The sequence below is a fragment of the Anabrus simplex genome, chromosome 9, assembly GCF_040414725.1.
Source record: "Anabrus simplex isolate iqAnaSimp1 chromosome 9, ASM4041472v1, whole genome shotgun sequence".
NCBI lineage: Eukaryota > Metazoa > Arthropoda > Insecta > Orthoptera > Tettigoniidae > Anabrus > Anabrus simplex.
Window position 1 is genome coordinate 9,420,688 of NC_090273.1, and position 16,289 is coordinate 9,436,976.

At 40.5% G+C, this 16,289-nt stretch overlaps 1 protein-coding gene across 2 annotated transcripts in view; it reads left to right on the forward strand.

Moving 5' to 3' along the window:
- LOC136880810 (WD repeat-containing protein on Y chromosome) overlaps positions 1-16,289 on the forward strand; it is a 231,280-nt gene that overhangs the window by 169,370 nt on the left and 45,621 nt on the right. For both annotated transcript variants that reach the window (XM_067153349.2, XM_067153348.2), the window contains 2 exons: positions 3,703-3,900; positions 10,173-10,417. In XM_067153349.2, the coding sequence (XP_067009450.2) occupies positions 3,703-3,900; positions 10,173-10,417 (443 nt within the window). The remainder of the gene's footprint in view (positions 1-3,702; positions 3,901-10,172; positions 10,418-16,289) is intronic.

Genomic DNA, 16,289 nt, shown 5'->3' on the forward strand with positions numbered 1-16,289 from the left:
TAGTGACCACTTCTCGACAATTCTGTCTCTCTTGAATCAAAGACAGTCCGAAGTACCCAAGCGCTGGTTACTTCGGCGGGCAAATTGGCCACAATTTACAAAACGCGCAGTGATGGCTGATGATATGCTGGAGTCCGTTGACGACCACGTTTCTTCCATTACTACTGGAATTTTGGCTGCTGCAGAGGAAACTATTCCTTCCTCATCCGGTATTCGGCGCCGGAAACAGGTCCCATGGTGGACGGACGAAATTGCAGCGGCCATACGTGATCGCCGACGGGCTTTTAAGCATTACCGTCGGAATCCTACGATGGCCAATCATATCACATTTAAGTGTCTGCATGCGAAGGCCCGTTTTTTGATTTGAGAAAGTAAGAAATCTACGTGGGAAAAGTATGTGTCATCCATCACGGCACATACTCCGTCATCACAAGTGTGGACAAAACTCCGCCGTATTGTCGGAGTACAGAATGTGCCCTCAGTACCCGGAATCTCCATTAATGGAGATATAGTTACGATTCCTTCAGTCATTGCCGACCACATCGCGTCACATTTTGCAGATACGTCCAGCTCTAGTAGATACGACCCTGCATTTATTCCAATTAAGCACGAAGCAGAGGCCCACCATCTCTCTTTTGCCTCTAGTGCTTCGCATCCCTACAACGTGCCCTTCACGGAGTGGGAGTTGCGGAGTGCACTCGCGCTATGCAGAGATACGGCTCCTGGTCCGGACAAAATCCATAATCAAATGCTTAAGCATCTGAGTGGCAGATGTCTCGAGGATATCCTCACCCTATTCAACAGAATATGGAGTGAGGGAGTGTTTCCATCTCAATGGCGTGAGGGAATTGTGATACCTATTCCCAAGCCAGGTAAGGATCCAAAACTTCTGGATAGTTATAGGCCAATATGCCTTACAAATGGCCTCTGTAAGCTATTTGAAAGAATGGTTAACCGGCGTCTTGTGTGGGCCATGGAAAAGGAAGGTCTCTTGTCTAACTAACAGTGTGGTTTTCGCTCTCATCGGTCTGCCCCTGATCATCTGGTCAGACTGGAGAGCGCCATTCAGGAGGCCTTTCTCCGGAAGGAACACTTAGTCGCCGTGTTTTTTGACCTGGAGAAAGCTTACGACACTACCTGGCGATATGGGATTTTCTCCACACTACACCAGTAGGGATTTCGGGGAAATTTACCAACGTTTATTGAGAACTTCATGTCCCTCCGTCTCTTTCGAGTCCGAGTAGGGAATGCATTTTCTCAATATTATGTTCAGGAAAATGGAGTACCTCAGGGATCGGTACTGAGTGTCACGCTGTTCGCAATCGCCATCAACGGCATAGTTGCCGCTGCTGGGCCCACAGTCGTTCCTTCGCTGTATGTAGACAACTTAGCTCTACATTACAGCTCCGGAAGGGTGGCGTTTGCTGAGAGACAGCTACAGCAAGCTATTAACCGAGTCGACAGATTGGCCCTGCAACACGGTTTTCAATTTTCAGCAGCGAAAACCTCTGTTGTACACTTCTGTCGACGTCGGCCTGTGCATCCCGAACCAGAGCTCCGCTTGCAAAACAGTGTCTTACCAGTGGTTGACACCTGCAGATTCCTGGGTCTCCATTTTGATAAGAGACTTACGTGGCAGCCCCACATCTGTCAGTTGAAGCTTGCCTGCATGAAGAGACTTAACATGCTTAAGTTTCTCAGCGGCACTTCATGGGGGGCTGACCGTGCGGTACTGCTGCGATTTTACACGGCTACGGTCCTCTCCCGGATTGACTATGGAAGTGCGGCTTATGGCTCAGCATCAAAATCTACACTGAGCCTTTTAGACAGTATTCACCATAGTGGAGTAAGGCTGGCAACGGGTGATTTCCGTACTAGCCCCATTCCCAGCCTACTCGCTGAAGCGGGAGTTCCACCTTTACGGATAAGGAGGCAGCAGTTACTCCTCACGTACGCTGCCAAAATTCGTGAAATGCCACTACATCCAAGCTATCAATGCATCTATCGTACTCAATACCACCAGCGGTACCAAGACCGGCCGAATGCCACACGGCCGGTTGGGTTTCGGATTGATAGCTTGTGTCATGATTTGAATATTGATATCGGTGGTTGTCTTGAAAGAACTCTTAGCGAGGTACCTCCGTGGTTGGTTCCGCGACCGGATATACGTCTAGATCTGCTCCGTGGACCCAAGGTGATCACGGATTCCTCTGTTTATCGGAGGTATTTCCAGGACTTTGTTCACCAATATCTGGCTGCGAGACTTATCTTCACGGATGGTTCAAAAATCGGAGATAATGTTGGTTGCTCTTTCGTCATTGATGATATCAACACGAAGATCTCGCTCCCTAAAGTATGTAGCGTGTATACTGCAGAGCTTTATGCCATCTTAAAGGCTCTGCAGTTTGCACTGCGTGACGAAAGAAGCCACTTTCTTATGTGTACCGATTCGTTAAGCTCTCTGCAGTCTATCGAAACCTGTTTCTCGCAACACCCACTGGTGCGGCAGATACATGACCTTCTAGCCAGGTTATGGGATGCTGGCACCAGAATCACTTTCGCGTGGCTTCCAAGCCACGTTGGGATTGCGGAAAACGAACTTGCGGATGAAGCTGCAAAGGAAGCTGTACTTTTACCTCCAAGACCAGTCAATGTACCTGCTAAGGATATTTGTTCTCAGCTACGTCGAACCATCTTGGCGTCCTGGGAATTGGAGTGGCTAGATATCTGAACTCTCAACAAGCTGAGAGCAATTAAGAAGACAACTACTGTGTGGCGGTCCTCTTTCCGACCTTCACGGAGAGAGGCCATAGTACTATGCAGGCTGAGGATAGGTCATTTACGATGCACGCACTCTTATCTCCTAAAGAGGGAAGACCCCCCCAGTGTGTTCTTGTGGTGCCGACTTCACCGTGGCCCACATCCTCACAGAGTGCGCCAATCTCTCTGGCCTAAGACGGAGCCTCGGCCTGCTGGAAACACTCGAACGCATACTAGCCGATGACGCGACTAATGCTGATCTCGTCATCCGCTTTATGTGCGACAGTGGACTTATCAAGGGTATATAAATTACAAGTGTACTGTTACTCAGGGAACGTACATTCCCTTTTGATACGTTAGTAATCCTTTCGGCCTAATTCTATAATTTTTTTTTGTTTTATTTTGTACTGCGTTTCCAAATTACTTTGTTGAATAAATAATTTCATTTTTATATTTTAAAATTCTCTTCCACTTATTTGTTCAGAGAGGATGATTACCTCGTTGTACTTCTTCTTAAAACAAAAATCACCACCACCACCACCACCTGAAACAGCCAGCGATTACTATTTGTTTTCTGAAGTCGCATTTTGTTATTTTGCCAGTTGTAAGTACAACTTTCTATGACATCATGCGATCTTCGTGGTTTCCAATATTCTCTGTGTCTTCAACAACCCTAAGCTTTTCTTTAGCCATGAGCAATTGTAAAAACTTGTAGCCACACTTCACTTCTAATGTGCTACTGACGCCACACAGACCATGGCTGTACAATACTAGCTATTATATAATGGGATCCATTGTTTGAGGCAAAGTGGTACCAACCTTATTTCAATTAATGCTTGCACCCAAGTTTTTCTTCACTAAATCCTGCAAAAAATTTGCGTGGAGTATTGGTGTGTATAGGGTAAATATTGCTAATTAAGAGATATAGGATCTATGTTACAGACTTACACGGGGCTGCCACCAGAGCTGGGCGAGAGAACTCCTCTCACCACCCTGTACAACCCTATCAACAGGAACTTCATCGTAGCCAGTCTGAGGATTGCCATCGTAGTTCTTGGAGCTACGGTTGACGAGAGGACAGATGGCTTCACTCACACCAAGGCTGTCACAATGGCTCTCTATAACAAGCTATTCAAATGTGTAAGTACTAATGTAACCTGAATGCCAGATTCAGCTGGAACCTTAGGGGAAATGGAAATTGTAACACCACGAAGTAATAGGTCATTCGTGTTGATATTGGAGATGTGTAATGGTACCAGCTAGCTACATACTGTGAACACGTTATAACTCTGCCGCTGACTAGCAGCGGCCTTTCTAAGAATTTGAACGGTTGAGCGGCTAACATTGCTGTTATTCAAATTGGAATGACATTTCCTGCAAAATTAGGGCTCGGGAGTACATTAGGCTGACCTTGCAAATAGTGCTTTCTTCACAATGGTACTGTAAACTTGAGAAACGTTTTGCTAGAGGCTAGAAGAATGTCATTCTCTCTCCACTCTCTTCTGAGAACCAGAGACAGAGTTATAATGTGGGCACTCTAAATGATAGTGGTTTCAGGCCAATCATATCGTTTATGCGTCCCTCCTCACCTGATTGGTCACAGACGAGCCACGTCCTATATGAAAAATGTCCTATAGCTTAGTTGATGGGTAGCTTGTGAGATGCAGTGATTTGAAGTGTTTGCTTGTGAAACATACTGAGAATCAAAGAATTGTTTAACCACCTAATCGATAGCTTATTTACTTTTGCACTTTTATAAAATCATTCTTAGTACATCATGAGCTACATTCACTTATGCTAGGTACAAAAATATGACAATATACACAATATATTGTTCTCATAACAGCCTTGTTCTCATCTCATGAGGAACTTATAACTCTATCTAATGGGGGAAGGATGATGATCGTGGTGGGGAGGAGGAAGGCTTAAAATGTGTAATTAAAAACTTATCCTAAACCAAAATACTATTAAAACATTTGTTCAGTTTCCAATTAAAAGGATAAAAAGTTTTTTTAAGTCTCGTATTTGAAAAAATACTGGTTACAATCTTATTACTTAAGGGGGATTCCTTATTGTCAAATTTAATTTAAAGCCAAACAAATGTTTCAATAGTATTATGGTTAAGGGTAAGTTTTTAATTACACATTTTAAGCATTCCTCACCCTCTCCAAACATATCGATACGGACATTAAGGGGATAGTTTGTACTGTGAAACATACCTCGTCAATGAAACTTAAAACAAGACATTTACACTCTATGTTTTTTTTCACACTAGTTCTAAGCCTTTTCAATTTTCTAAATGTAAATGTTGATTCTTAGGGTGCCATATATTTTAAGGACACTAGGTTCGGGGCCCTGACCTAACTTTAGGCTAAGATTTATTTCGGCTGATGATGCTTACGACAGTTAAGCGAAACATGTCCCATCTTACAACTCCTGTTGAATTGTTTATATCCTAAATATAAGGACAGATAAGTATTGGAAAAGTGGTGTTAACTATTTTTCTTGTTTTAAGTTTGATAACTGATGTCCAATACAAGATATTAGAATCATTCCGTATTGATGGTTTTCACTTTACAAAGGTGAAAAATGAGAGTATCCTCCTAATTCAATACAATAAATATTCCGTCATTAGACGGAGTAAACGAATTCAAACATGTTTTGGCTCGTTTTGAGCCATCTTCAGTGAAAAATGAGGGGAGTTTGAAATAATTTACATATTATAAATTGAAAAAAATGCTAAAAAACATAATGAAGGAGCAAATGAAAAAACAAACAAAAGAGAGCCTAGACGGAAACAAAATTAGCACAAATATACACTACAATGAGATTTATTACTTGTAATACCTCATCAATTCGTTCAAGCAAGATATCAACAGTTGTTACCTGATAACTGGTGTGCACGAGAACAGGTAGCTGTAGCTGCACGTGTTGGCTACATGAGATGCTTGCACAACTCCACTCAGCCACCTCCAGCAAACATTGGCAAACTTGGAGAACTACTGTATTAATAATAATGTTACAGTATTTGTTTTACGTCCCACTAACTACTTTTTAAGGTCTTCAGAGATGCCGAGGTGCCGGAATTTAGTCCCGCAGGAGTTCTTTTACGTGCCAGTAAATCTACCGACATGAGGCTGTTGTATTTGAGCACCTTCAAATACCACCGGACTGAGCCAGGATCGAACCTACCAAGTTGGGGTTAGAAGGCCAGCGCCTTAACCGTCTGAGCCACTCAGCCCGGCAACTTGGAGAACTGAACTGACCTGTGTTCACATGTGAATAGAGAATCCTGAATGAATTATCGTCGTATCACTGCCTCACACACATCCAACTTGCACACTGTGCATTATTCATGGTGTTCAAATTTCCCGGGTTCAACCAGACAGCTTCCAGAATGTCTATCGCCTAATAGAACCTCATTTGGCAATCTTGAAAAAATGGTGGAATATTTTTTTTCCCTAGCTTTCCAATAATTATGAACTGAGGTCAGACCACACTGCATATTACTGTGTAGTTGCCTTGTTAATGCTGCAATCGTCAACCAACGGCAGAAATAATGTGACGCATTTTGGTGCCAGGCATTTTGTATCCTTTCTCCCCAAACTGCTCCCTTGTAAATATATAAATAAACTTTATTATTTCCTATGATTTTCTAATAGAATAGCATCAATTATTCTTCGGACCACCACTGCTGGACACTGCTAAAATACCCTGTGGTTTTACGCATTGGTGCCGACTACTATGTCTGTAAATAAGTTAATATAACCCCTTTAAACTCCATTTATTAATGAACATTATTTTCTTAATGAACACTGTTTCTTAATGAAACTTTAGTAACAGTTACCAGCATTTCTGATAATATAACGTCAATACTTCATATGGACTGCTGCTGGACACTGTCAAATACCTTGTGGTCTTACCTATTAGTGCAAGTCACTTACTTTCCCTTAAAATACCGCATGTTAATGTGGTCATCCTTTGTAGGACATATCCTAACAATTTGAAGCTGTTATCCTTCACAACTGATCATTTACAGCCAACGGCTGATATATTGTTATCTATATCATCACTGAACATTGTTTTTCTCTTGACTTTCCCATTGTAATATGTCCATTTGGTATCTTAGTATTTACAATTTAATTACTAATCAGGTACCTGATTTATGCCTTGAGGTAGTACTATGACTGTTGATGCCCTCAAAGAAGGGCAAAACATGTCTCATATGGAAATAATAATAAATTCCTAAATGTTTAAAATTTCTAATGTATTGAATAGGTGACATAATAAACTTTTTAGCATCCTACAAATCCAATTAAGGTAGATAAATGAATTAAAAATGAGTTGAATTCTTTGTATCAGGATACTTATATCTCAAAAACAAAGGATGTTACAGACGTGAAAATTGGTATTTGGAATCTCCTTTAAAAATAAGAAACAGTGTTTTTTTTTTGTTTTTTAGAAAGTCCAAGTGAATTTTTAAAAATTTTATATCTACAGTATATCTCAGAAATGCAAATTGTTACAGATGTGAAAACTGGTATTTGGAATCTCCTGTAAAAGTAAAGAAACATAGATAATTTTTTTTCAGAAAATCCACATAAGGTGAACTGGAAAAGGGGGTGAATTTATAAAATGAGAATATCTACAGAACATCTCATAAACTTAACATGTTACAGATGTGAAAATTGATATTTTAATAACTTTTAAAAATAAAGAAACCTGTATTTTTTTGTTTTTGGAAAATCCGCTTACCGGGCAGTTAAAAGGATTGAAAAGGGGGTTGAATTATTTTTATTAGGATAGTGATATCACAAAACTAAAGATGTTACAGAGGTGAAAGTTGGTAATTCATAGCAATCATCAGGCCTAGACACTTCCCTTAGTATTTTGATGTCATTGGCGTACAAGAAGAGGGAACACTGACTATTTTGGGTGTAAAGAATTTTGTCATCGATATGGAGAACAAATAGTAAGGATCCCAGAATACTGTACTGAGATACACCTGACAACACAGATAACCATGATGAGGCAGATTCAGGGAGTACCATTCTTTGCTTACTGCTGGAAACTTATCAATGACAAGATGGGGCCATGGATATTAAATCTGGTAGCGAGCTTATGATGAAGAAGTGCGTGATCCACTGAGTCTAATGCTTTGGCCAGATCTGTATAGATTACATCTAACTGAGATTTATTTTCTATTGCTGAAATGATGTGGTGTTTGAGAACTGTGAGGTTAGTGAAGCATGATTTTCCGGGAGTGAATCCGTGTTCTTCTTCAGATAGGTACGGCTGTGTGAAAAAGAGGAGTCGATGGTGGATTATTCTTTCAAGGACAGAGGATAGTATTGGGACAATAGAAATTGGGCAGTATTGTGAAATATCATGTTTTTTGCCAGATATGAAAATAGTTCTGCTATCAACTTGTTTCCAACTGTCAGGGAATCTACCAGTAGACATACACAGGTTTAAAATTATAGATAACGGTGCACAGAGAGATAAATAATATTGGTGGATGGCCTCTGAAGAGGCCTGGTGCAGGACTTTTTCTAGTAGACAGCCTATTAGGCGACCTGCATGTCTATGAAGATGAGGGCACTACCTAGGATGATTTTTAATGTTGAATATGCCACACACACCCAGCCCCCAAGCCACTGGAATTAACCAATTAAGGTTAAAATCCCCGACCTGGCTGGGAATTGAACCTGGGACCCTCTGAACTGAAGGCCAGTACGCTGACCATTCAGCCAATGAGTCGGACACAGAGAGATAGAATTAATTTTATAAATTTTGTGTGGCTATTTCTAGCTGGGTGCAGCCTTTGTAAGGCAGACGCTCCGATGAGGGTGGGCGGCATCTGCCATCTGCATGTTATTGTGGTGGAGGATAGTGTTATGTGTGGTGAGTGAGTTGCAGGGATGTTGGGGACAGCATAAACACCCAGCCTCCAAGACACTGGAATTAACCAATGAAGGTTAAAATCCTCGACCTGGCCGGGATTCGAACCCAGGACATTCTGAACCGAAGGCCAGTATGCTGATCATTCAGCCAATGAGTCAGATGCACAGAGACATTAAGAAATATTTTTCAGGAATCTAGGGCTAATATAATTGGGTCTGGTGGAGAGGTTTTTTGAGAGACTATTGAGAATATTTAGAACTACATAAAATCAGCTTCACGGTCTGTATTGCACTTGACATGAATTGTTCATCTAAACAGTGTTATGTGGCTGAAGATGATATTAATATATGGAACATGTACCACTTTTAACCAATAAGTTGCCTTAAGCAATTTAGTGTATCGACAAGGTGGAAAATAAAAGATACTTAGTTGTGAATATTTTTGACTTCATTAACGGTCATTGACATTTGTGACAGTGAGCCACTGCAAACACTATTGGTCTGTGGTAGTTCAGTGTTAGGTGTGGGAGGGGTAAAGGTAGAGTGAAAGTTCTCACTGAATTTTTGAGACTTTAATTCATTTGGAACATCATCACTATGTAGTTTTAGACTCAGTGGTATGTGGGATGACTTTTTATGTGGTGAAATGAGGGTCCAAAATTTTTTTTTAGGGTTGTTTTGGTTTCTAGTTATAGAAGTGATGTGCCAGTTGTAGTCATTCTTAATATGCGATTTTGAAATTTTTCTGAGGTGTTTAAAAATATTGTAAGTGTGTGGATTGGGAATAGACTTCCAGAGTGACCACGCTTGGGGTTTGTTCTTAAGTAACAGTTTAGTTTCGGCACTCAGCCAGGGCAGATATTTGTGTGTTCTGGGTTTGGAGAAAGGTACATGCTGTTTAATAGCAGTAAACAGGGAAACCACACTGTTGACGTCATGTTCAGCTGATAACCAGCACCAGGTCCTGATTCACAACTAGCCAGTCTACTCTCAATAGAGGTGATGCTTGCCTCGCAGCGGGTGGGGAGCAGGTAGACTGAGGGTAGCATCGATTTAGTCATGGTCAGCGTTAAGAATATTTCTGCCAATGGACACGCTAACACTAGTTAGTGTAGAGAAGAGGAGGTCCAATGTTGCCAGTTTTCTAGTGGATTTTAAGGAGAACTGATGTAGATGAAGATCGTTTATGAAGCTAGACAAAATAAATGAGTCCACTGGGTCGGTTTCTGTTCCAGCAGTCATAGATTGCCAGGATATGTGTGGATTGAAATCACCGATTAGCACAATATCGTTGGATTTATTCAGAGCCAAAACCACAGTACTAAAGCAATCTTCTAATGCTGTCATATCACCAGAGGGTGGACGGTTCTTATTCTATCCTTTAGGTTCCATGTGTTTCTTTTGTGTGTTCTCCATCCACACATTCTTGCACGGTAAATTGCTACTTTCTGTCTGTTTCCTAAACGTATGCGGTGTATATTTCACTCATGCTAGTTTTCTAACCTGCAGGTGGTAACTGTTGGAATGGATTCCTCCATCATGGTGTGGGACCCCTGGAATGGGAAAAGGATGTTTCTGGTCAAGGACGCCCATATAAGGATGTCTTATGGAGAACCCAAACCAGTTGAGATTACGGCTGCCACATTTGATCCTAGCCAGCAGCTTTTGCTCACTGGTGCTCGGGACGGTAGCCTCAAGGTGTGGAACTTCAATACAGGGACGTGTCTGCGGAACATGAACATAGAACAGAACTGGTAAGTAGGCTAACGAGTACGTCTCAAGGATAATGTATGTCTAACACTTGCCCTGTTGCTCTATGGGATCGGGTATCTTTGTTTTTACAACCCCATGGCCTTCCTGATAATAGAGGATTTAATGATGTGATATATGATAGTAGGAAGAAAGAGGGTGAAATCCTACTCCTGATGAATAGCACCAAGGGGTCTGCTTAAGGCTTAACATCACCATCCAATGGATGAATCAGAATCAACAGTGCCATGTGCCCTCATTCTACATGAGCACTGCGGAGAGGTTTGAATTGAATCCAGGCTTTAGACACACAATCTAGTGTTTAGGAATTCTATACCACCACCTCTTCTACCCTACCAGCCAACATTGTGATGGTGAAATTTTTCTTGACTAACAGACTTGAACCAGCTAGCCACAGTGCTAGACCAAATAGCCTTGATGCCTTAATCATCATGACCACCAGGCAGGCTGTTATAAATAATAATAATAATAATAATAATAATAATAATAATAATAATAATAATAATAATAATAATAATAATAATAATAATAATAATAATAATAATAATAATAATAATAATAACAACAACAACAACAATAATAATAATAATAATAATAATAATAATAATAATAATAATAATAATAATAATAATAATAATAATAATAATAATAATAATAATAATAATAATTTTAAAATTATGGACAGGATGTTTTTCCTGTGTTCTTACTCTTTTACCACTTGTATTCTTCTTTCTCTTTTTTGCCTCTTCCCTTTCTGTGTTTATCTTGCTTTCATCTTGTACTAGACTTTCCACGTCAAGATTGGCTCCTTATTGTGTGCTGAAGTCTGCCCTGCTGATGTAACCAGGAACCAGACACAATCTCATAGAAAATGTGTAGATTGTCCTTGTTCATTTGTTTTTCGTTCTATTGCTTTTTGCACATTGACTTCCTGTTACACAGTTCTGTGGGAATTAGTCTCGGAACACGACAATTACACACACATTTTATATATTTGCACTTGTTCACTTAGGTACCTTGTTGTTTTGCTAATAGCTAATATGTCCTCTTTCTGTTTTATAAGTTGCTTTAAATGATTCAGCTCAGCTTCTGCAAGCTTTGAGTATTGTTAAATTCAACATCATGTTACTAGAGTTTCTATCATGCATGTTTTTTTTTTTTTTTTAAACACTCAAATTTTGTAAGTTTCCTGTTGTTAACAGCCCACCCATTTTCTGTTGTTGGTGGAGTTCACTGGCTACTCTTAAGACATGAATATTGTTCTCACTGGAGAATTTCTTTACTTTCTTTGATGTATGGCAATGAGCCAGATCTTGCTGAACAATAATAATAGTAAAAAAAACTGGAATCACAGATAAGGCTTTTTTGAACAAAAGGCCAAAATGACTGAGCGAGTTGGCTGTGCAGTTGGGGGCACGCAGCTGTGAGCTTGCATTCGGGAGATAGTGGGTTCAAGCCCCACTGTCGGCAGCCCTGAAGATGGTTTTCCGTGGTTTCCCATTTTCACACCAGGCTGTACCTGTTGATATATCATCATTTCTGCTCGTTACACCGGTTTAGGTAATCAACTTGTACCATAGAAACACCAGATAAGGCCATAGCCACTTCCTTCCCCTTTCCTGTCCAATCGTCGCCATAAGACCTAACTGTGTCGGTGCGACCTGATGGTACGGACTTTCTTGTTTCACCAGAAGGTGAAATGAAATGTCATGTGGCCTCCGGAGAGGCCTGGTGCAGGTCTTTTGATTTGACGCCCGTAGGCGACCTGCACGTTGTGATGAGGATGAAATGATGATGGAGACGAGACACACACACACACACACAGAGTCCCCGTGCCAGGGGAATGAACCAATTATGGTTAAAATTCCTAACCCTGCTGGAAATTGAACCCTGGACCCCTGTGACCAAAGGCCAGCACGCTAACCATTTAGCCAGATACCAGAAGGTGAACAAGCAGTTGGCCAGTCTGTTGGGAGACAATCTTGTCACATGACCATAGAAACCTACAGTCCTTTTCCTGGCACAGTCAGACAAAACCTCTCTGTCTGGGATTAGAGCTCCAAAATGTGAGATCTCTGGTATTCCCCATCCTCCAGTACAATTCTTCTTTCTCCAACTTCTAGTTTTTCAGTCAAGGCTTTTCTCCATAAAATACAGGGCTTCTGGGTGGACGACTGTTGTGTAGTATTTGACAGGTGGTTTCAGTCAGTTGATAGGCCAGTTCCAGCTTGTTAACTCTCGTGGAGAAGACTGCTTTCTCTAGTCGCTGAGGTACTTACATTTCTCCACTCGTTGTATTTTAACCTGTTCTAGCGATATTTATCTGTTAACATCTTTGAGGGTGGTAGAGTAGTTGGTGTTCTCTAGTGACACTTTGAGTCCTGGTGTAGCCTCTTGTAACCCAGGTAGACCTCACCCAAGCATCATTTTCTCACATCTTTTTCAAAGATGCAGTTGAAGAGAAATACCTGAGTTCTCACCTTTGAGAGATGCCTCTATTAGGGAGTCAAAAGATCCACCTCATAATCAGCTCATATGAATAATATTTATTTTATATATGTTTGGATTAAGCAGGGCTTGAGTCATAATTCAAGATTACAATTGCCACCATCAGGCAGATTGTCTTTTTGAGATTTTATTTGAAAAAGAAAATCCAATACATGCTTCTTCATGTTAGGGAGTACAAGTGGTGCCTTACAAGCGCGAATGAATTTTTCAACGCTGAGTCCACCATGGTCTGGATAATAGTGTCCGGGATTTTGTTTATCCTTAAGAAGTTAAGCAGCTCCTTAGGAATTATCTTTCTAGCTCCAATCATAAGGCCAATGGCTTCCCATTTTGTACTTCATACTTGTTTCCGAGATTCTCAAGGCATGGCTCATATATGGTCTTTTACTCCTCACACACTAATTGAGGCTGCTGTTCAATCTTACCATGGGACCAATCAGCATACCTGTACCTTTCGCTTGGTCGATGACAACACCCTTGTGGTTTCTAGGAGTATGCTAGGATCTGCTCAGCACAGGGTTGGCTCTTCTCTCAGTTTACTGTCCAGTTGATTCTCTGCCCTTGTCAGCATAGAGGGGAGAAAGTGGGACCACGTCTTCGTGCGACCATACACTTGTCATTGCCTGCAGCAGCTACCACAGCATCTGGCGGAAACTGTGGCGTAGTGGTTGCTACCTGATGTAGTTGCTAATGTAGTACCTCTTATTCTGCACCATTCTTTAGTTTATTTTTAACATTGGTGAATGTGAAATTCGCATGATTAAAAATATTGCTTCAGATGTCCACACATTAATGCTCTACAGGAGCTTCTTTGTACCAGTTATACAGTCTAGAAACCTGCACCTGAACTGACAGAAATATCAGCAAACTACAAGCAGTGCAAATGTTCTTAAGAACTGTAATCAGAAAACAAGGAGAGACAAAATAAGAAAAGACAAGATACACCATCTTTTCCAAGTGAAAATCCTCCCTTGTGAGATCAGTGTCAAAGCCAGGGTGAAGTGGTTAGACCTGCATGTCTATGAAGATGAGGGCCCTACCTAGGATGATTTCTAATGTTGAATATGCCACACACACCCAGCCCCCAAGCCATTTGAATTAACCAATTAAGGTTAAAATCCCTGACCTGGCTGGGAATCGAACCCGGGACCCTCTGAACCGAAGGCCGGTAGGTTGACCATTCAGCCAATGAGTCGGGCACAGAGAGATAAAATTAATTTTTAAAATTTTGTGTGGCTATTTCTAGCTGGGTGCAGCCTTTGTAAGGCAGACCCTCCAATGAGGGTGGGTGGCATATGCCATGTATAGGTAACTGCATGTTATTGTGGTGGAGGATAGTGTTATGTGTGGTGTGTGAGTTGCAGGGATGTTGGGGACAGCATAAACACCCAGCCTCCAGTTCACAATCTTGTAACTTATTTATTACTCTGTACAGAATAACATCACCTGCAAAAAGCCTTACCTCTAATTCCACTCCTTTACTCATATCATTTATATATATAAGAAAATATAAAGGCCCGATAATACTGCCTTGAGGAATTCCCCTCTAATTATTACAGGGTCAGATAAAGCTTCCCCTATTCTAATTCTCTGAGATCTATTTTTTAGAAATATTGCAACCCATTCAGTCACTCTTTTGTCTAGTCCAATTGCACTCATTTTTGCCAGTAGTCTCCCATGATCTACCCTATCAAATGCCTTAGACAGGTCATTCGCAATACAGTCCAATTGACCTCCTGAATCCAGGATATCTGCTATATCTTGCTGGAATACTACAAGTTGGGCTTCAGTGGAATAACCTTTCCTAAACACAAACTGCCTTCTATCAAACCAGTTATTAATTTTGCAAACATGTCTTATATAATCAGAAAGAATGCTTTCCCAAAGCTTGCATGCAATGCATGTCAAACTAACTGGCCTGTAATTTTCAGCTTTATGTCTATCACCCTTTCCTTTATACACAGGGGCTACTATAGCAACTCTCCATTCATTTGGTAAAGTTCCTTCATGCAAACAATAATCAAACAAGTACTTCAGATATGATACTCTATCCCAACCCATTGTCTTCAGTATAACCCCTGAAACCTTATCAATTCCATCTGCTTTTCTAGTTTTCAACTTTTTTACCTTACTGTAAATGTCATTGCTGTCATAGGTAAATTTTAATTCTTCCTTAGTATTAGTCACCTCCTCTATCTGAACATTATCCTTGTAACCAACAATCTTTACATACTGCTGACTGAATACTTCTGCCTTCTGAAGATCCTTGCATACACACTCCCCTTGTTCATTAATGATTCCTGGAATGTCCTTCTTTGAACCTGTTTCTGCCAAGTACCTATGCATACTCTTCCATTTTTCACTAACATTTGTATGGCCACGAATTATGCTTGCCACCATGTTATCCTTAGCTGACTTCTTTCCCAGATTTAATTTCCTAGTAAGTTCCTTCAATTTCTCCTTACTTCCATAGCCATTTCTAACTCTATTTCTTTCCAACCTGCACCTCCTTTTTAGTCTCTTTACTTCTCTGTTATAATATAGTGGATCTTTACCATTCCTTACCACCTTTAAAGGTACAAACCTATTTTCACATTCCTCAACAATTGCTTTAAACCCATCCTAGAGTCTGTTTACATTTTTATTTACCATTCTCTACTGATCGTAGTTACATATTTAAAACTCCCCCATGCCTTTTTTATCAGCCATATGGTACTGCTTAATAGTCCTAATTTTAACATCTTCCTTTCTTTCACATTTATTTTTAATTACCACAAAAACAGCTTCATGATCACTAATACCCTTCTATTACTGTACTTTGGTTTCTCTGTAGAGCTCATCTGGTTTTACCAGCACCACATCCAGAATATTCTTTCGTCTAGTTCGTTCCATCATTTTCTGAATTAGATGTCCTTCTCATATTAACTTATTTGCCATTTGTTGGTCATGCTTCCTGTCATTTTTATTACCTTCCCAATTGACATTTGGTAAATTCAGATCACCTGCTACAATCACATTCCTTTCCTTATCATTTCCCACAAATAATTCTGAATCATTAAGTCCACGGCCGCTTTATTCCCACTCTTAGCCCATTCCTGTCCCATCATTGCCATAAGACCTATCTGTGTTGGTGCGACGTAAAGAAAAAAAAAAAAATTTGAATCAGCATCTGTGCTACCCTTTCCCAGTCTGTACACTCTAAAGACATCAGGTTGCCTATTCATACCATTCATAGCAAGGACTGGCTGTTGCATGTTATAAATCCTCCTTTTGTTATTTATAAAAAGGAGGTTTATATAAGACTTTTTTATTTGTAAAGGGACTGGCTGCATAAGGAATGGTATCACT